Source organism: Pantherophis guttatus, chromosome 1 (genome assembly GCF_059756535.1).
Source record: "Pantherophis guttatus breed Tessera chromosome 1, ASM5975653v1, whole genome shotgun sequence".
Classification (NCBI taxonomy): Eukaryota; Metazoa; Chordata; class Lepidosauria; order Squamata; family Colubridae; genus Pantherophis; species Pantherophis guttatus.
Window position 1 is genome coordinate 195181230 of NC_142063.1, and position 22584 is coordinate 195203813.

General features: G+C 36.1%; 1 protein-coding gene across 1 annotated transcript in view; it reads left to right on the top strand.

Moving 5' to 3' along the window:
• Positions 1–15557, top strand: part of PLEK (pleckstrin) — a 41695-nt gene extending 26138 nt beyond the window's left edge. Inside the window, exons 4-10 of the mRNA XM_034432428.3 lie at positions 4209–4390; positions 5277–5368; positions 6417–6601; positions 9237–9341; positions 11318–11401; positions 13630–13699; positions 14596–15557. Coding sequence (XP_034288319.1) covers positions 4209–4390; positions 5277–5368; positions 6417–6601; positions 9237–9341; positions 11318–11401; positions 13630–13699; positions 14596–14735 — 858 coding nt within the window. The 3' untranslated portion in view covers positions 14736–15557. The remainder of the gene's footprint in view (positions 1–4208; positions 4391–5276; positions 5369–6416; positions 6602–9236; positions 9342–11317; positions 11402–13629; positions 13700–14595) is intronic.
• Positions 15558–22584: the final 7027 nt, after the last annotated feature.

Here is a 22584-nt window from a genome sequence, read left to right on the forward strand (position 1 = left end):
TTCCTTTGACTCGGTAATTACCATAATACTTCTGATATACTGTACCGCTAACTACTGTGTTAACACAATATTTTCTTGTACTTTTAAGAAAAAATAATAAAATCATTAGTAAAAAATTGATTCATGTGCAACCGATGTACACATTTCCTCCCCCACCTCAAATCATCTGTGAAGATAGTTTTTACAATACTGTGGTTTTGTTACTTACACATTTCAAACGACAGTCTTGCTCTGGCATAGAATGCTTAGTACAACAGTATTTCCTCTCTTTTTCAGCTGAGCACTTTAGGCTGAGTTGTGCAATATTTTCAGAGAAAGCAGTCTTCCCTTTCCCTATTCTCCTTGTGTGGCAGGCCAGTGGGAATGGGATTTAAACACTGCACTGTGCTGCTTCCACCCACATTTCTTCTCAATTTTAAAGTCCTTGAAATCTTTAAACTGTGGATAGATTATTTATTGTCTACCCCTGTCCCTGTAGGCATTTCAAGATAGATTCTTTTGGGTGAATTGATACACAATGAACCAAATCTCTCTTCAGACAATCAGAACTCACTGAAACCTCCTGTCCAAATAATAGGGAGATATTTATTTAAAAGTTATATGATAAAATAGAAAGGGGAAAGTATTTTGGTGCACTCTACATAGAAGTAAAAGTGATGTGGTGGCTCAGTGGCTAAGATGCTGAGCTTGTCGATCAAAAGGTCGGCAGTTCAGTGGTTCGAATCCCTAGTGCCGTGTACTGGGCTGCAGGGCCGGATTTTCCTATAGGCTAACTAGGGTTCAGCCTAGGGCCTCAAGATCAAGAGGGGCCTACACAGTGGTGGGATTCTGGGGGTTCTAGGGGGTTCGGCCGAACCCTTTGTTAAATTGCTGGCTCGCCCGCCCCTCGCCTCCCACCCACACGGCGCCAGCCTACCGTAGCCAGGGGTGGACAATTGTGGCTCTTTTACAACCTGTGGACTTCAACTTCCAGAATTCCTGAGACAGCTTGGCTGTCTCAGGAATTCTGGGAGTTGAAGGCCACAGGTTGTAAAAGAGCCACAATTGCCCACCCCTTCCCTAGCCTGAGTTCCGCTGCCTGGGATCCACGTGGGCTGTCACGTGGTTCCCCACCGGCTCCGGATGCAAGAGAGCAGGATGGAGAAAGCAGCTTCCATGCCTTCACTCACCCTCACTCTCTGCTCTGTTGGATAGCCGGCCGTTCGCTTACCCTGCCCACTCCCTATCTATTGCTGCCTCCGATGGCTAGAAGAAAAAAAAACTTCAAATTCTTGCCGCGGGGCTTCAAAGGGCCACCCTAGAGCCAGTGCTGCAGCTGAACCCTTTGTTAAATTGCTGGCTTGCCCCGCCCCTCCGCACCACTATTTATTGCCAATAAATAGTGGTGGGCGAGGGGCGGGGGAGCCAGCAATTTAACAAAGCGTTCAGTGTTTTTTTTGTAATTTTATTGGCCCACGGAGCTTCAGCATAGGCTAATTGGCCTCCCGGCTCTCAGCTGATTTGTCTCAGCTGTTTTGCTCAAGGCTCTTCTGCTTCCTTGCAAAGAGTGCTGATTTTTTTCCCCCTAACTATGCCGAGAAACAAAACTGAAACTGCTTTGTTGTTGCTGCAAGGTTGGAAAATTAGGCAGGCAGAATTTTTTTCTTTTTCCTCACCAAAAAAAGTAGGTGCAAACAATGGGAAATTTACGGAAAAAGAGAAGAGTTCAGGATTTTAAAACACAAAAGAAAAAAACCTCTATTTAACTAGGGAATTGTAATAATTGAGATACTATTAATTGTATATTTCTGAAAGCAGAAATGGTTAAGTTGTGGTTTGGAGGAATATATGGGGGAAATTATTTGGTTTATTATTATTGGTAAATATAATTAATGGATTTGTAGGAAATTGGATTGCATGGAAATAATTGGAATATTCATGTTCATATTGATTAATATACAAAAAAGGTAGTTATATAACTAATAGATTTATATTAAAATGTTGAATTCATATTAAAGAACTGTAATATTACATAATTAACCAATGTGAGGATGGATATAAAAATAGATGACAATGGGAAGGGGTATAATATAGAATAGAAGGGAAAAATTGAATTTGATTAAGATTAGAGATGAGGATGAGGGTAATATTGTTTTTTTATAAAAATAGATGAGGAATAAATATGGCAAAAAGGAAATATAGAAATTGTAAATTTAATTGAAATGACTAAACACTGTTTAAATTTGTGAATCGGCCAAATACTCTGTTCAAAGAAAATACATTGTATGTTTGTATGTGTGTTTCTAATTATTGTTATTTATTCATATTTGTTCTCTTTTATTCTTTAAAGTTTAACAATTCATTCTTTATCTTAATATCTTTATATTTGTTTGGGGTTGGCTTTCTTCCCTTTCATCTTTTTTATTGTACAGCAATCTTTCTCCTCAAACCTACCACCTCTCTTTTCTTTCCTTTTTACTTTCTCTTCCTCCCCCTCTTCTTCTCCTCCCTACTTCCTCTTCCTTTCTCCTTCTCCTCCTCTCTTCCTCCCTCTCTCTCCTACTCTAATTTCCCTTCCCTTCCTTCATCCCTCTCTATTGCTGTATCCTTTTATGCATATGGACTACTCAGAGGGCTGAAAAAGTTATTTCTGACTGGTCCTCGTACTTTTGACCAGTCCTCGAATTTACGACTGTCCTCACATTTTACATTTTTGCCCTATCTTGTCACCATGGTGAAGAGAAGCAGTTGTGAAATGAGTGACATGGTTGTTAAGAAAGCTGCACGGGCATAAATGTGAGGATGGTCATAAGTGTGAGGACTGGTCAAAAGTGTGAGGCCCAGTCAGAAATGACTTTTTTCAGCCCTCTGGATAGTCCTTTTGTGCATATGGACTACTCAGAGGGCTGAAAAAGTTATTTTTGACTGGTCCTCGCACTTTTGACCAGTCCTCGAACTTACGACTGTCCTCACATTTTACGTTTTTGCCCTATCTTGTCACCATGGTGAAGAAAAGCAGTTGTGAAATGAGTGACATGGTTGTTAAGAAAGCTGCACGGGCATAAATGTGAGGATGGTCATAAGTGTGAGGACCGGTCAAAAGTGCGAGGCCCAGTCAGAAATAACTTTTTTCAGCCCTCTGAAAAAAGTCTATGCACATAGCCACGCCCACCCGGTCACATGACGAGCTACCCACGCCTACACAGTCACGTGACCAGCTAGCCACGCCTACCCAGTCACATGATTGTCAAGCCACACCCCCAACTAAGCCACACCCACAGAACCTGTTGTTAAAAAATTGAATCCCACCACTGGTGAAAGGGCCTCATAAGTGGAATAGCCTAGGGCCTCTTTCAATCTAAATCCGGCCCTGCTGGGCTGAGCTCCTGTTAGTTATCCCAGCTTCTGCTAACTTAGCAGTTCAAAAGCACATAAAAAATGCAAGTAGAAAAATAGGGACCACCTTTGATGGGAAAGTAACAGGGTTCCATGCGCCTTTGCTATTTACTCATGCCGGCCACATGACCACGGAGACGTCTTCAGACAGCGCTGGCTCTTCGGCTTTGAAATGAAGATGAGCACTGCTCCCTAGAGTTGGGAACAACTAGCACATATGTGCAAGGGGAACCTTTACCTTTACCTTTTACATAGAAGTAAATAAGCTGAATAACACTTAAGGTTCTTGTTGATTCTTAGTAATATCTAAGGATCATCTGAGGAAAGTTGCAGCTTTGAAGTATGGTAGTATCCATGTCTCAGACTGTGGTGGTATATGCTATGGCAAATGGATAAAAGACAACATATTTATTACAACTGAGGGGAAATGTGTTTTCCCTATTTCAGCAGAGATTGGAGCATATCTACAGTGCTGTGGAATTGGTTCATTTCAGTAGCCCATTTGCCACTGAAGGATGCCAAAAGATCCAGAACTGAGCACTCTTCCTTTTTTCTATCACCACTTCTCTTTCTAACTCTGAGCTATCAAAACTAGGCACTCATCTCTCAATAAAAGAGTTCTTATATTCTCTTTATTGAGAGATATATCATCTCTCAATAAAAGAGTTCTTATACAATAAATAGGATTCCCCCCCCAGTTGTTTTCATATTATTGCCTATTTAGATGTTTTAGCTGGGGAATAAACTATCTATTCTACACTGCTTGCTAACATAAATTGCCTAAAAAAAACCCTATTTATATGGACTAACAGTAAAATGTATTTCTATTCCAGTTTGTCTTTAAACTCACAACAGCCAAACAGCAGGATCACATCTTCCAAGCTTCTCATCTTGGGGAGAGAGATGCTTGGGTGAAAGACATCAAGAAGGCCATCAAATGCATTTTGGGAGGACAAAGGTTTTCCAGAAAATCAACGAAGAAATCTATCAGGCTTCCTGAAACCATCAATCTGGGGTGCGTTCCAAAGCTAAACATTGCTTATATAAGTGGGGTGTGGGAAAATACTTCTATTTCAAAAGCTTTATTTTTATGAGGCTGCTACAGAAGCAGCTGCTTGAATTGTTCTCTGTTGAAACTTGCCATCCAAATTCCTATTTTTTTCTTTATCAACAAGCTGGAATTAAAACATACCTTATATATTTTCTGGTCTCAGAAAAAAAGGGGTGTTTTTTCCCCGTATTCTTGTTCTCAGGGAGCTTAAACACTTCTTTTGGCAGCAGTTCTGCGCCAACTTCAATCAGGTGAAGTAGCTACCTTTTTTTCTTATTATGTCTCTCTCATCACAGATCAGCATCTCCAGCTTTCTGTTGCTTCCTAAGTTGAAAGTTGAGTTACTTCACGTTTCTCTCCCGGGTTTAAAGAGATATTTGGAAAACTTGGCACAAGGAGGTTTGCTTGAGATAATACCCAATATTAATAACTGGAAGAATATTAATTTATTACACTTAAACCATGTTCCAAAGCAGATTATGGGTGTAATCATGAGTGCTTGTCAATCTCAACAACTTAAAATGGTGGATGTCGTGCAAGCTGGGGAGCACAGATCTAAACAAAACCATTGTTTGGAAGTGTTGATCCTATATGTTCTTTCAGGCATAAGAATTTAAGCTGTCCACAGGACTGAGAAACCTGGGGCAAATCAGTAGCCCATTAGCACAATAAATAACCAAGTTCTTTAGATGCCTTCCTGGGACTCTTAAAAACTTCGTGATTTTATTTAGCAGAAAGCCTATTTTTTTAAATCAACAATGTTGCTGCTTTGTTTTAAAACATTTATTTACTTGCTGTTTTAAACAAATCTCAGAGTGGTTATATTACACCCCTTTTGTTTTCTGCACAGAGCTTTGTATCTCTCTATGAAGGACCCTAACAAGGGGATACGGGAAATGAAGCTGGAAAAAGACAAGAAAATTTTCAATCACTGTTTTACAGGTAGGAAGTTGTTAAGAATTGCTTAAACAACAACAAAGTAGGTAAATCAAAACATATACTTAAAAAACGGAGCTGTAATGTATTCCAAGAATTATAGGGATGTCATAAAATAAGGAATAAAGGCCAGCAAATAAATTGCACAAATAAATAAAATAATCTGACGGATTCAATTCTTGTGGCACGGATCTCCTATCCTATCCCTATAACCAAATTGCATTGCAATATTTCTCAAAACAAAGAATATATGTTACAGTCCACTTATCCAAAAGCTTGGTAGCCTTTAACTATTACGTTTTTAATCCCAGGCATATCTAACATTCATTTCATACCATCCAACTTCTTGTCACAAAACATGAGTTACAAAAATCATTAAGACTGCATGCTTCCCAGAAATTGATGAGTCTACCAAAACTTTGTGAATGGAATAGAGAAATGATTTCAGTTGATTGAAGAAATTTGGAGTACCTTTTATAATGGTTTGGGAAGTACTTACAAGGAATTGCAGGGAGTGAGTCCCTCCTCCTTGCAGTTGCTAATGCTTACAAAAACTTTCTCTGAAGACATCAGAAAAACATTAGCTTCAGTATTTTTTATAGCAGAATAACAGAATAAAGAGTTAGAAGGGACTTTGGAGTCTTCTAGTCCAATCCCCTGCCCAAGCAGGAAACTGTACCATTTCAGACAAATGGTTGTTTAATCTCTGGAGGCAAGTTATTCCACTGATTAATTGTTCTAACTGTCAGGGAATTTCTCCTTAAGTTTAGGTTGCTTCTCTCCTTGATTAGTTTCCATCCATTGTTTCTTATCTTGCCTTCAGGTACTTTGGAGAATGGGTTGACCCCCTCATCTTTATGGCAGCCCCTGAGATATTGGAATACTGCTATCACTCCTAGTCCTTCTTTTCATTAAACTAGAACTTTGTAATCTATTCAGATTCAGAGATAATCATCATCAGGGGATTTGCTTTTCAATTTTCTTAATCCTTATCATATGTATTGCTTTTTATGTATCTTTGGTGATCATCCTTTGTTCTTCTCCTTGTCATCAGGTGATTCTGTGATTGATTGGTTACTGTCAAACAATGCATTACGAAATCGCCAAGAGGGTATAGTGCTGGCATCTGCCCTATTGAATGAAGGCTACTTTCAGGCTGCTGGTGATACATCGAAGAATGCACTTGAAGGCCTATCAGAAACCCCCTTCTTGGATATGGAGGATGCCTATTACTATTTTGTAAGTGTTGTCTTCTTTATGTAAATCACAGAAAATTTCTGAAGTATACCTATCAAACAAGCAATAAGAAAAACATCTGGTGTCATCTAATGCATTGCTCGCTCTCCCTATCTCACTCTTTTTAAAACAAAAAATAAAAGCTGTACTTACAGATGTTTGGGTGGCAGTAGGGTTGGGTGAATGAGTCTTGGTGGCGCAGTGGTTAGAGTGCGGTACTGCAGGTTACTTCTGCTGCCTACTGGCTGCTTGCAATTTGCCAGTTCAAATCCCACCAGGCTCAAGCCTTCCATCCTTCCAAAGTAGGTAAAATGAGGACCCAGATTGTTGGGGGCAATATGCTGACTCTGGAAACAATTTAGAGTGGGGCTGTAAAGCACTGTGAAATGGTATATAAGTCTAAGTGCTATTGCTATTTCTATATCTACAATTCCTTTTTTTTAAAAAGAAAACATTGCATTAGACCAGACCAGATGCTTCTCCAGCTACCAGTCTGAATATCATACACACTCTATGAATTGAAAAGTCTACTTTTTATGCTTCCATGTGCAACACATATAAATTCTGCACTAACTTTACTTCCAAAGTGATTCGGGCATAGGGTTTCAGTAAATTAATAAAAATTGATAACTTTTACCCACCTCACTCCTAAAAAGCCGCACGAAATTTGTAGTCCAAAGCCACTCCCTTGAATTAATTGTCTTTATTTTTGTATATCAGTGAATGCAGATCAGTATACTTCAGGTACTTTAAGTATCTATTAGAAGACTTTTTTACTTTGAGGCTGAGCTTGTGTTAAAACACCCAAGCTAATTTATATATTTGATGACAGTAACAACAGCTTGCATTACAAAAGTATAGTAATTGCAGGATGATTTAATAATTAAATTGTGTCTTAAAATGAAATTCTATATCAAAGAGTGGAGATTTATTTAATTTTGAATGGATATGCATTACCTGTCCTGTTAATATGTCAGTCAGTTATAATGGTTTCTGGCATTTATTAATTAGAAAATACTTTAATAGCTTCTTCTGAATAGAAATATGATTCAGAATTTTATGCTGAAAATCACAGCATATATGGAGAATCAGCCTCTTTATGGAGGCTCTGAGCTGGGTCACTACAGTATAGAATTCCTTTGTAGTAGCTGTCATTTCATAGGAATGTGTAATTGTTGATTAAAAATCTATAGACTTTGCTATTCTCTTTTATCATGTGATGGTTAACCATAGATATGAGTCCAATATACTGTATATGCTTTCTGGAAATGAAGTCAATCCAACCAGAGTTCAGATATCGTCATTTCTTCTCTATCAGAATTGCTTAACTTGTCCCACAAGTGAGCTTCAGGGATAAATTAACCATGGATCTGCTTGCAAAACATCTGCTGATCATTCTGATGATAACCACCAAGGGGAGATCTGTTTTTATCAGCACTTGGAGCATGATCTATCATTTGAACCATGCCTTGACCAATCTACCACTCCATATCTCGCAACTTAAAAACTTTTTCCATTTATATTTTATGACATGAAAGATTATTCTGGGTGGGAAAGAAAGATGAAAGCAGCATAGATGTTTTACTTCTTAAATTTCAAATAATGATATAAGTTGACCTCTATTATGTCTGTTTTATACTCAGACCAATAAATCTCTTTGGCATGTGCACCTCTAGTTTGGCCTAAAACTGGACTCACACAACTTGTCTTCTACTAGCTAGAAAATAGTCATCAATCTGATACCACACCATACACGGTGACCATAATCTCCATAATGCCATAAACCATAGTAGCTAAATTGATGAAAGTTGATTCAAAAAATTGGAAGGTGACACATTACCTAGCTTTGATTTTCATTCTACATGTTTGTGCAAATGCAAAGTAAAAAAAAATATTTAGGACCCTGACTGGAAAATCTCTACACAACATATAAGTTTGCTAAGATAGAGTGGCCACATACTACTTGGAAAAAGATAATCTTTTACTTACAGGACTTTTAAGAGATGGATTTAATTCTTTTATTTTGGCTGCTGCATTTTCTACTTCATCCTAATCTGGCAAGATATGTTAATAGTGTTTCAAGAGACCATATTTGATTAATTAAACTGACTGATTGATTGAACATACTGATGTCAGTTCTTATCGTCACCAAGCTGAATAGCTTCTTTTTATCATGCACCTTCACTTTTCCATCCAACTGTATAATTCTGTGAATTAAGACACAGGCAACAAACTTTACAGTGTCTTCTAACTGAACCTTCTTGTATTATGAGCCTCAGCTGCTCGACTGATTGATTGATTTCATTGTAGGGTTACATTTAAGTTGCATAGGACAAGGCAAAGTCTGCTAAAATCTGTTTATAGCATAAAAGATAAAGTTAGTAATATATTTAAGAAGGAAAAGCAGCTTTGGCAAACTACAAAAATAAGTTTTTGTCTGTTTGTCCTCGGTTCTAAAGACAAAGTAGATGCACAAAAAATGTCCCTATTGGAATAATGGGTAGATAAGCCAATGGCTTCTCCATTCTCTACAACAAATAGGACATTTTTAAAAAATGTTCAACTAACACTAGCATTATTTAACAGTCCAATCCTAGGAGACATTTATCAACTTGGCTTCTTCAATGTCTTAAAATAGGCAGACAGTGGTTTCTTCTGTGAGGGCAACTCCAGTGATGATGACACAGTCTTCAAGGAAGAATTCAGAGGCCTGGTGGTCAAACAGGGTTGTCTGCTGAAACAGGTTGGTGTATATCTTGTTTTTTTGTCACATAAAATATAAGCTTATGTCATACATATGTATGAAATCAACTGGTCTAAAACTATCACCAAAGTACTGAATATTCTCTGAATTTTCCTGGCTATTATCTGCCTCAGCAGCATCACGCACTGTAGCATTGCTAAGCAGCGATCAGTTACTAGTGGGGATACGATACAGCCACGCTGCAAATTTTCTGAGCTAGAACCCCACTCACCAGCCCCTAACTTGTTTCAACCGACAGAACAGAATAAGAGGTGGAGGGCTTTTTTGAAAAGGGAAAAACAGAGCTGACCTGCTTTTGAAGCAAGAAATATACATCAGAAGGCAGGCCTGGAATTAAGAAGTCTAGATTTACTGTACATCCATGCCAATTCTCTGAGCTTATTGTTACTAGTATATGAGTAAATGTAAAAAAAAAGAAAGAAAGATGTTATCAGTTTTGGAAAGAGAGCTAAAATATAACAGGCAACCAAAAGAGTCATTTTCCTTGGTAGTTCAAATTAAATGTAACACTTATCTGATGTCCCAATGGTTCCAGACAGACAGAGCTGGTTTTAATAGAATTACAATAGGACTTCACATAAAAGAACACTCGAAGACTTAAAAGCATGTGACTCATTGAGTTTCCGGCTTGAATCATGCTGTTCTGGCAGAAAATTAAAAAGTCACAACGTTTTGTGGAAATGATCAAGACCTATGGCAGAACTGATGATCAGTTTTTAAACGAGTTTCAAAGACATAAAGTTTTACTCTTATTTTTTGCTACCCATATTTAATAGACTGGTAAATCTTACCAAGAGGAAAACTTTTTAACAAATTAAATGTGAAACATGTTATATCTATTTCATTAAAAATCGCAAATCACCAGATGTAAATGTCTATTTGCATTGCCTTTCATGCTGTCCATTTTGCTTTTTGACACATTTTCTTTACTTTTTCAACAAGTTTTTTTACTAAGCTTAAGAAAAGAGAAAAAAAGATACACAACAAAGGAAAAAAAGAGGCAAAACTGATATTTTTATTCATGTATTTATTAATAAAAAACAAGCTTGACTATAAGTTAGGAAGAAAACTCATCTACTGAAAGGTGTATGCACATTATATAATTTATGTGATATTCATATTGCATGTAATTATATGATAAATACATACAGGTGGCCGAGTTTAAACTAAACATGAAAAATATTTTGATGGGCAGGATCTATAGTTGAGGTAACAAGGCAAAATGAACTGGGTAGAATCAGACATACCTGAGAGAAAGACAAAAGTGTTTCTGCCCCTCCCCCCCAATACCCTCCCACTCTCTATTTGGAGGAAGGGCAGATAGAATATATTGTTTTAAATTAGTAAATCCATTTCATAGCTTGCACTACAGCTGGTTCTGTTTGCCCCACACACACTCAAAATTATGGGATTATGGAATCATCAGATTCAACCAAATGGTGGTAATCCAAAGCAAGAGGGCTCTAAGACCTGCAGAAAGGGAATTCAGCAATCACTTGTAATCCTAAGGATAGAAGTTATTGAGCCTGGTTTATATCAAATGTAATAACCCTAGTGATTTAATTGAAGGTCCCTCAAATATAAACAAAATAACCAATTTGATCATCAGAGTAAACACCAATAAAATCACTGGAATCTTTTCTATTGATTTTATCAGAATGAGGATAATTTAAAGTGACTTGTTCCATTGTGAGAACAAGGCTTGGTTAAAGGGCCACCATCAGTGAGCTGTTGGACAGCATTACATGGTCTGTTGTGTGGATGTTTGGGTGGTTTAGGGGTGGGGAATTTGGGGTGGGTGGGAGGGGGGTGTTTGGGGATTGTTATGTGTGTTGGACCTGGTCTTTGGGTATTAAGTGAATTTCAATAAAGTTATTATTTTAGTTTATTTTAGTTTGACATTTATGCCTGCAGAGCAGAAAATTAAAAATTAGGCTTTCTTAATATTTGTTTAGGGTCACAGAAGGAAAAACTGGAAAGTGCGGAAATTTGTTTTGAGAGAGGACCCTGCTTACATGCATTACTACGATCCTGCGGCAGTAAGTGTGCATATCACTCAGTTTTGTTGAATAGTATATTTTATATTTTGTTATAAATACAAAATTGCATTTATAACACACCAATGCTATGTGGTGATGAAATCACCTACTGAACACTATAGGAATAGTATGTTTACTACTAATTTACTATTAGCACCCATAAATTACTAGTAGCACCTATCCTTCTTCATAACAAAGCTCATTTTATCAGCATTAAATGATGCAGTAACTTTTTGCATCACTTAATGATGCCACTTTCCTGAGTAGACAACCCTTGTGGATTTGTATAGTTTTGCACATTTGTCTCTAGTAGTACTGAACTTCAACACCCAGAATCAATGGTAGTTGAGGGTTCTAGTTTTTGGAGTCCAACACATCTGGATGTCACCTGTGTGGAAAAGACTGCTCCATTGTCTCTGTACATGAACACGTTTTATTAACCTTCTAACACTTGGACAACCAAAAGTATTATTTATGCACACGTGAAAACAAAACTGCATAGATAATGGGACTGTGCCTCTTATATCTTTGAGTGCCATCTCTATTTCTCCCTGACTTCCTTGTGTTGAGCAAATTAGTCTGAAAGGGAGCTTGAACAACTCTTGTCTTATCTACTCCTCTTCAGCCTTCTTTCTTCTTGTTATTACATCAAAGGTCAGCCAAATAATTTACTGAAAGAAAATAGATTCTCATTTAGCTGTTGGAAATCCAATAAGTGACAAAATTAGTTGTAATAATAGGGAAACTGTGACCTAGAGCAATTTGTTACGAAATGGTTCCTCACAAGGGAGTTCCCCAGGTCAGACAGTTCATGAAGAAGATCTTTAAATTAATATGATGCTGTTTCTTCTAAACCACAGATCTGACTAAGACATGTGAGTCTTTCCTTCCTTCCTTCTTAAAAAGATCCCTTCTGATATCTTGATGAGATCGGGGAAGGGATATGCAATATATAAGGAAGTAAATCTTAGGGCTTGTGTGCAAAGTCCTATTCTCTACGGTTTATTCTTCATATGTTCCCTTAAGAATTTCTATAAAGACTCTGTCTTTGCTGGAGATGTCAGCAAAACTATACATACATACATACATACATACATACATACATACATACATACATACATACATACATACCTTTAATCTCTACTCCAAATAATATCTTAGAACTTGATTTTTTTTCATTTTTTTCTTTATCCATTCTCCCAAAATACAAACCTCTTTTGTAAATCCAATAGAGGAAAATTATCTCCTGGTTTATTTGTACATCCCTTTTAATTATTAATTATTCAATTATTAAGACATCAACTGGTTTCTTTTGTATGTGGGATATCTTTTTCCATGTCATTCTTCTAGCCTGCCATTTTTAAATCCACTTTCAAATGAGTCTCAGTCTTATCAGATAAGACTTGTTCCTTTTTGGTAACTTCTTTAAAATATAGTCTATAGAGGCAGACACTCTTAAAATTAACTTCTAGGTCTAGACTCTAGAGTTTAAAAATATCCTTCAGTACATCTAATGTTAAAATATTTTTCTTTAGTTTGCACTAAGTTAAATTTAAGTGTACTTCTCCTTTAATTGTTAGTTCCTCCTGGTTTTCTCTAGTGTTCAACCTTCAAAGTCTCATCTTGTCTTTTAAAAAAAAAATTAAAGAGAATTTGAAACAAAAGTATTTTCCTGTGGGAAGGATTTTTATGATTAATTCCAAAATCTTATTTCAAATCCCATGGACTCTTAGTTTATTTGTAACCTTCCAAAATCAAAGTTCTAATTACACTTTTGCTAGTTACTCCAAAAGAAAACAAATTAAGTGCTTAAAGTTTTATTTAAAACTTCTCTCACTAAGGATTGAAGGAAACTCACCTGGTGCTGTAAAACCTATTGATCCAAAGATTCCTAGTAGCTGAAAAGTAGTTAACAAGCATCTTCAAAAGTAATTAGAAAAGAGATTATGTAATCCAGTTTCCTTTTAAAGGTATCAACCATGGTTTAAGCAAGACGGCTATACCCTCATGTCTCAGAGCTCTAAATCCACTGTAAAACTGCTGTCTTGCAGTCTCCTCATGAGGAGCAACTGTATAGAGGATTTATGGCCAATCTCAAGTTTTCTCCTTATCCAGAGAGAAATTACTAAGAGCTGGTCTACATGCCACTTCTGCATTCTATAACTAAAAGCAGAGCTGTCTTTCCTAGAGTTTGAGTCTGGATGAGTATTAAATGAAATTTCTTTCAGGGAGAAGATCCACTTGGAGCCATTCACTTGAGGGGCTGTGTAGTGACAGCGATTGAAGACACATCAGATGGTAATTTTGGAGAGATTTGCCAAAAGTGTGTGTGTGGGGGGGTCCCCATAAGATTTTGTACAGAGCCTCTCTTGCCGAATTTTCGGATTAGCATTCTCAGAATTATAGCATATCTAATAACATTGTCTTTTCATCCCCAATATCTGGGAAAATGCTGCTTCCAAGGCAAGTCTGATGCATTAGTTCATTTATACATTAACTATGAATAAATATAAATATCTTAATAGTAATTTACGCATTTGCATCAGCAGTGAAATCCACTTACCTTCGCTACTGGTTTGGGAATGGGAATGCGCGGGAGCGCGCAGGAGCACACACATTATGCACACATGTCTCTTTTGCGCATGCACAGATGGTTAAAAAAATGGGACATAATGACATCCTGGTGGGTGGGCAGAGCGTCCCGCTGCAAGCGCTACTGGTTCAGCGAACCGGATAGAAACGGGGGGGGGATTTCACTGCTGATTTGCATGCTATATACTTAAATACTATATTTTATATATTGTTGTATTCCTACTGTCAGGAAGGACAGTAGGAATACAACAATATTTGGGGTGGTATCCGATTCTGGGAGGTGGCAGGGCTTAATTTGCAGCTTAACTTTAGATCGTTAAAAAAAAAATTGGATCAGTTGGTTCTACATAGGTATATGTAGATATATATACATAGATATATGTATATATATATACATATATCTCCTTTATAGATATATGAAGGAGAGGCTTATAAAGGTAGAAATTTTGTATATGGATTAAATGGAAGTGCAAAGACTTTCATTTATGCTTGTTATCCAGTAAGAATGGAAGTGAATTATTTCTTCTGAGGCAGAAGTGCTGAAACAAGCCCTCTCCCTGATCCTTTGCTCACTTTTTCCCCCTCTGTCCTCTCCAAATCAGGCAAGAAAAATGAAGTGGAGGGAAACCTCTTTGAGATTATTACCGCAAGTGAGGTGCACTATGTCCTTCAAGCAGCTACTTCTGCAGAACGTACAGAATGGATCAAGGCCATTCAGCTAGTCTCTAGAACTGGGAAATGAAAGACTCTTGGTTTTAGCAAAAAAAGAAGAAGAAAAATCCTCAAAAGTGATTTACCAGCTCAGTAGCTCTCTGGAAAGGAACATCAGCTGGTTTTAAATTTAAACTGTTATTTAACAATAGATTGTTTTAGAATAGTGGCAGAATATTTAATGTTGTGTAGATCAGATGTTTCTATTTTCCTCTATTCCAAAGAGGAATGGTAATCTATAGATCTTCAGATGCAGCTGACGAACACCTAGCAACCAGCAATATGGCCAACAATAAGAGATGGTGAGGGAACCAGTTTACTAGCATCTGAAAGAACCAAAATCCCCCAATTTTTTGTTTAAAATGCAATCGTACATATAATTATAATTTGTTTTCTTTTATGGGGCAACTCTGAAGCAGATGAATGAATAGCTATGATATCTGTGATAAGATTGCTACATATGGTGGTTGGGGAGAAAAATGTTTTCCTTGTAAACTGTATTTTCAATAAAATATATTTTTAATAAAGTTTAACAAAATAAAGCTAGCATTATTGTCTTTGCTAAAAACACAAACCTTCAGTTCTTTTATTCAATCTTGGCAATTTTAAGATGTTTGGACTTCAACATGGTGGCTGGGAAATTTTTGGAGTTGAAGTGTATGTATGCATCTTAAAGTTGCCAAGGTTGAGAAACTCTGTTCTATGTCATAAATACCTGAGATCTTGTAATTTAAACACAAAACTATGTCAAAGATATTTTTCTGTTTGATAATAATAGTAAATATCTTACTACCATGTACATCATATCCTTTGATATAAGTTCAACAAAAATAAATTTTCAAATGTTTGCTAATTAAGGTGTAAATTTGATTCTCCTTCAGTTTTTGCATAAAATAGGTGGGGTGGGGGGTTTAGCAAAAAGTTATAAAGTCTTATATAAAGTTTTCCTAACAGATGTTTGGGAATTATAACTTCCAAAACCTTTCCATTCCCAATACCTCTGGAGGGTAACATATCGGAAAAGCTGAATTGCAATGATCCCTTTTTATTTCAATTAGATAGACAGACAGATAGAGATGGAGATAAAGATATAAACAAAGTTATACTACTACTACAACTAGTAAACAAGAAATTTGCTTTTACATCTGTACAAGCCAAAACAGAAATACTTGCAAAATCAGCATTTTTAATAGCAGATATTAAGATATTTCACACATCAGCTATTATTTTCCATATAGCCAAGTATGTAGTGTGACCAACTTTAACAGTCACTCATTCTTGAAAATATAAGCTCTAGTCCATCTGCATATGTTGAGAAAACAGGTAGTCCTCGACTTACAACAGTTAGTGACCAATCGAAGTTACAACGGCACTGAAAAAAGTGACTTTGACCAGTTTTCACACTTATGACCATTGCAGCATCCCCGTGGCCATGTGATATACATTTGGGTGCCTGACAACTGGTTCATATTTATGATGGTTGCAGTGTCCTGGGTCATGTGATCATATTTTGCGACGTTCTGACAAGCAAAGTCTATGGTGAAGCCAGATTCACTTAACATCCATGTTACTAATTTAACAACTGCAGTGATTCACTCAACAAATGTTGAGTGTCCCCCCTCATAAAATGGGGGGAAACTCATTTAACAATTTTTTTCAGCAACATAAATTCTGAGCTCAATTGTGGTCGTAAATTGAGGACTATCTGTAATATGAGCAGCAGAAGTGGGGTAACAGCTTGCCCCATATCCCTTTTGTTATTTTATAACCAATCTTTGCCATCTCTGTGCATGAAGATAGGCCATGAATAACAAGGAGACTTCTCCCACCAGAGGGTTAGAGTATAGCGTAAAAAAGGTCCCAGAAGAAATCAGAGAAGCAAGAGTGTTTCATATCTGGCTGAGAGTGCTGAGCTTTTCTGAATAAGGTGAAAGTTGAATGAGTTCAAGAACTTCTACTGAGTTCCAATTTTCTAACTGCAGAATTTGATCACATGAAGTAAATTATCATCAGAAACAATGTGTTACATAATTAATACTAGGTCAAAGAAAATTGATCTTGTTTAATCAACCACCAGAAGACCAAAACTGGTGTTACAGCAGAAAATCAGCAGAAAATACAGAACAGTTGATTTTCAGACAGGTTCTACAGAATTGTAACTCATTCTTTTCAAAAACTGCCCCAATGGATTGATAAGACATTTTCCAACAACTGACCAAAATCATTTCTTTCTTTCTTGGAAATGATGCTTTGGAAATATGCATTGAAATTTATAAGGAAACATCACATTTCTAGGTACATGGGTAGATAAATAATTTTACCCAATCATCTGAGAATATTTCCAAAATAGCTCAATAGCAATAACAATAGCACTTAGACTTATATACCGCTTCATAGTGCTTTATAGCCCTCTCTAAATGGTTTACAGAGTCAGCATATTGCCCCCAACAATTTGGGTCCTCATTTTGCCTACTTTGGAAGGATAGAAGGCTGAGTCAACCTTGAGCCTGCTGAGATTTGAACTTCCAAATTGCAGGCAGCCGGCAGGCAGCAGAAGTAGCCTGCAGTACCGCACTCTAACCACTGTGCCACCGCGGCTTATCAAGCATCAACAGAAATAATATCTGGGATTATAATGTATTCTGGAGGCTCAAAGTGCACTACATGTATTGCCTTATAAATAAGTAATAGTTATAAGAGGTGAGCTAGTATTATTAACATCTATTGGAGGTGAAAACTCAAAGAATGGCTAATTTAAATCCACTTAGGAGTTAGAAGTAATTAAGATACCTGTAGAAAGAAAGAATTTTCCAAGTAATTCACAATTTAATCTTTTTGAATCACAATCCTGTAACATTTCTAAGATGAAAGTATATAATAATATTTCCAGTTGACTGGTATATTCTTACCTTTTTACTAGAGAGCAAATTTTGCTAAACACAGTACAGATGATTCTGACTAAACATGTATTACATTCAGTGGTGGGTTTCAAATTTTTTTACTACCGATTCTGTGGGCATGACTTAGTGTGCGTGGCATGGTGGGCATGGCAGGGGAGGATACTGTAAAATCTCCATTCCCTCCCCACTCCAACGGAAGGTTACTGCAAAATCCCCATTTCCTCCTGATCAGCTGGGACTTGGGAGGCCGAGAATAGATGGGGCCGGGGCCAGGGCCAGTCCAAATTTTTACTACCGGTTCTCCGAAGTACTCAAAATTTTTCCTACCGGTTCTCCAGAACTGGTCAGAACCTGCTAAAACCCACCTCTGATTACATTAGAGTGAAACATTAAATTTAATTTTCCATAATTCAAGCAATTTTTATTATTGTAAACAAATATTTATAACTACTGTATATATGTATAACTATACATAAGCACCCTGAATCAATTCAAGGTAGGATATAGACTTCTTCTCCTGAGCTAAAAGTAGGGGAATCTTCCCCAATCCTGTGCTGAACATGGACAGAATATTGATAATATGTGTCAAAATACTCCATTTTAAAATATTCCAGATTTATATTAATTTATTAACTAAATAAATAAAAATTTAAAATGGAGGGGCATAATACAGATTTATTTTCAATCATGCCTAAGTAAATAAATAATCCATTGCACTGCTTTTAAAGTGAAATCAGATGTTGACATATGGCACATTTCCGTGCTGTGCAGATAGAGGGTTGATATTTTGAGGTGTGAATAATGTTATTTATTTTTCATGACTTCAATACAACTAGAATTTCACATCTCTGGGTGGTTCATTCAGACATCTAATTTAGAATGCAAGCAACATCATAATACACATTAAAAGGAGCTCAAAATTAGGATAATTCAGTACCAAACAGATGGCACACAAAACATAGATTCTAAATCTCCAAAAGCTTTCTGGAACAATCAAGTTTTGATAGCTTTCCAAAAGATGATTGAATTAGAGCCCATCTGGATCATAGACTAAAATACAGTGAAGCTAATTCCACAGCAATACAGAAACACTTTTCGGTATCTCAAAATCATCACCTCCTAGATTAAGGGTTTAATTTAATATTTATTTTTCTTAATTTTAATCTAATCTAATTTAGTCTAATTTAATTTGTTATAATTAATTTTAATTTAATATTAGTAATTTCAATAATTTTTATAACCAAGTGTTAAAAGATAGATCAGAATTACAAGGCCCCATAAAATGGTGACCTTTGCTACTGAGATCAGCCTATTATGTCAATTATTTGGGTTACAAGACTAAAGTGGGGAAACATAATTTAATATAAAGGGAACAATGGAAATCCACATTCTCTAGTTTCTTTACCTAGAAAGAGTGTTTGACTTCTATAAAATACAAATCTGATAATTCTCAGCTTATGATTCTCCATATTAAGGTCTCTACTGTAGCAGATTTTACTTCATGTTGTACAGTTCTAATTTCGAAACCTCTTTTTTAAATGAGAAAACAGCTCAGGTAAAAATGATCATAGGAAAACTACTCATCCCGACATTCATGCAAATTCAGTTTTTTGGAATGAGTTGTAAGAATATGCCTTCCATAGAAATCTACTCACAACAAGCCATTATGGTAAATCAGTCAATGTTGACAGGAACATGGATATTTCAGTGACTCAAAACTTTAAAGGAAGCCACAGGAAGAAGATAAAGCTTGCTCCGAGAGCTACTGCCTCCTTGATAATTTGCAATGTGGTTGTTACCATTCAAGTGCTCTCATAATTAAAAATATGCTATCATATGTTGCAAACCAAGGAAACAGGATATCTAATTTATTATTGTACAGTATCTGTTTTAAATAGTTAAAAGAAGTCACTGGGGCTAAGGTCCACACCAATGCAGAGAGAGAATTTATAACCATCTGCATTAAATGTGTGTATGCTGATAGAAAAGCATAAATGTAGTAACAACACAAATACAGTATCTCTGAGAAAATTAGAAACTATGTGACCAACTGGCTGCAATCTTTAGAACCCAGCTGAGCATTATTGGAATAGTCCTCTAGATACAGTTTGTTGAATTATTATGCTTATAGTTTCTCTGGTTTGGCACTATGGAAGTTGTGATACATTACCTCACGAAAGTGCCATATGAAGGAAAACAGAAAACATATCAGAAACTCACCTGTGCATTTCATTGTATGTATGTATGTATGTATGTATGCATGCATGCATGCATGCATGTATCTATGTATGTGGTGGTATTCACTTACCCTCACTATCAATTCGCAAACATGAGTGCACATGGGGTGGGGGGCAAAGAGCTGCAACCATTAGAGCTGGCGAGTCCAACGACGAGCATGGCGGCGGCGGCGGCACTGCTAGAACTCATGACTAGTTCTTGGTCAGCTATACTATTAGACCAGACTAGAAATTCTCAAACCACAGCTGTGAATCATGTTTTATGTATTAAAGTTTCAGTTGTACAGTGTGTGGAGGTTTATAAACAGCTTGCAACCACAAAATGAGAGCATATCCATTTAAAATAAGTAAGTTTAAAATTTTATTTTAAAATGGGTATGCTTACATACCAAGAAACATACCAAGAGAGAAAAAGACACAGTAGATTTAAATTTTTGTAATTTCTTGGTATTTTGGTGTCTACATGGTAGCGCTCACTTTTTTTTAAAAAAAGATGTAGGGAAGCTTAAAGATCATAATATAATAAACTTAGCACAAATCTGAGGTCATTGAAATCCTAACATTCCATATATTTGAAACCATGTTAATTGTAGCCATTGAAATGCATCTAGAACTAAATTGTTCTTGCATGACAACAGCCATTAATTTTTTTCTTTAATGTTATTACAGCATGTGGTTACTATTTTTCCTTCTTCAGTCTTAAAAAAGCCCCACTAAAATTATAATAAATATTTTTTAAAGTTGGGTGGTTTTCCCCAATCATTTCCATAAATCAAGAGTTGCATTTTTTGTTTTCTTTTTCAAGCCAAGGATCACATATGACTTTTGAAGACTTTTGAAGTTTGTTTTAAACACCATCTTGGGCAAGATTAGAGCAAAATTAAGAATAGTGTCCCTGAAATATCAACATCTTGCTATTTTTTTAAAAAAAAATCTTATTTCCATCCTCCCCTTTTTTATTTTTCAGCTAGGTTTTAAGCTAATGTTAATTAAACATTGTTCTTTTTTTCCCCCGTATGTTTTGCCTTTCTGCTATTGGTTAATAAGATATTTTTTAAAGAACTATTTTATTATTCTCTCAAAGTGTTTGCACAAATGATCTTAACATTATTTTCCTTTGACTTCTTTTTAAAAAGTTCACGCTTGAGGTTGAGTCACCAAAATGTGCATTCAAATATGTGTTTTTGTGTTGTCCTCTGCTTCATTTCCGACTTTGAATTTACTTGCTTCTGAAAGATACTATACTTGTCTTCATCTCTAGCTTCTTCACTTGTCTGTTTGTCAATTATACATTCTGTTCTTCCGGAAATACTAGTGAGAAAGTAAAGAAACTGCTTCACTAAAATTCTTTGCACAATATAGCATTGCACTCTGAATGTAGATGAGCAAGATCCATTGAATTCATGTATAAATGTTCTATTGGTTCGATGGCTACCTAGAAGTAAGTTTTACTCCTAGCTTAGCTCGGCCTATATCAGTATCATCCTTCTACTGAGAGAAATCCAGAATTCCACAGTCCAGAAGTTCAGACAAAATAAATTTCAGACTCCAAATTGAGCAAATGACTGTGATCATACGCTGTAATATAATCTTCTTATTTAGCTATCTCACTTATACAAACTAGAAATAATTTGCTTATGTTCTAGTTTACCTTCAATGAATGTATGTGGTATAAAGGACAGCTAGTTACAAATGTACACACATTTTCATTAGATACAATCTCAAGCTTTGGATGTTAGTTTACCATCAGATGTTAATACATTTGTAAGAATGCTAACCCAGCCAGAGTGCTTATTATTCAATTAATATTCTCTGGTTATAATTGCTGATAATCATGTTACATAATTTTTTGCATATTTTAAAGAATTCAAATTCCTCAACATTAAAAAAGTTAAAGAGAAGAAAGAATGGAAAGAAACAGGTCATTGAAGTGACACAAAAGAAATACTTCAAGGAAAGCTCATGCAATAAATTTTTCCTGCCTCCCTCTTGTGCCCTAAAATGCCTCTTGTACAAGAAGAAACTAAGCCAATAAATGATCTTACACAGCCATAATAGGAACGGGTCAATAACTACAACAAATGAAGAAAGGAACTTGCAATGCTGTTGCACCGTGAGTGTTGCAGACCTGTTAGTTACTCCCTTTCTTGCTATAGCCCAGTATCACATCCCCTCAATCCCTGGATACCTACCAAAAAATTATTTTGGGGTGTGGTGGGGAGTAGATTCAAAGATCTGCAGTTGAAGAAATAGTTGGCTTGGCTATCACAAAATATTGTTCTTGATTCTATCAACCCTTTCAGATTTCAAATCTCTGTGAAAATATCAGTTGCTTTTTTTTTTTGAAGGGATGTAATTTTTTTGTTTTGTTTAAAGTTGACATTATTGGTCTATGAAACTTAGAAGGAAGTGTTTGTGTAATTAATAGGCTGTGGGTCTAGTTCTCACTGAGGTTTTGGTATGACTCATTCATAGATTTAATTCTCATGAGTTTGGTTTGTGATAAAATAACAAGTATTGTCATAATTTTCAGATGATATTTTTTAAATAAGAATTCTATTCAACTGTCTTAAAGACATATTCTGTGTCAATTAGGCTTTGCGGGTAAAAAACTATATTACAATTTTGAGTAATGATTTTGGATTTTAATCTTAATCCATACATCTATACACACACACACATATATAGGCCTATTTTAAAATTTAAAAACCACAGTGGAATTTAATTTCAAATCAATACCTTT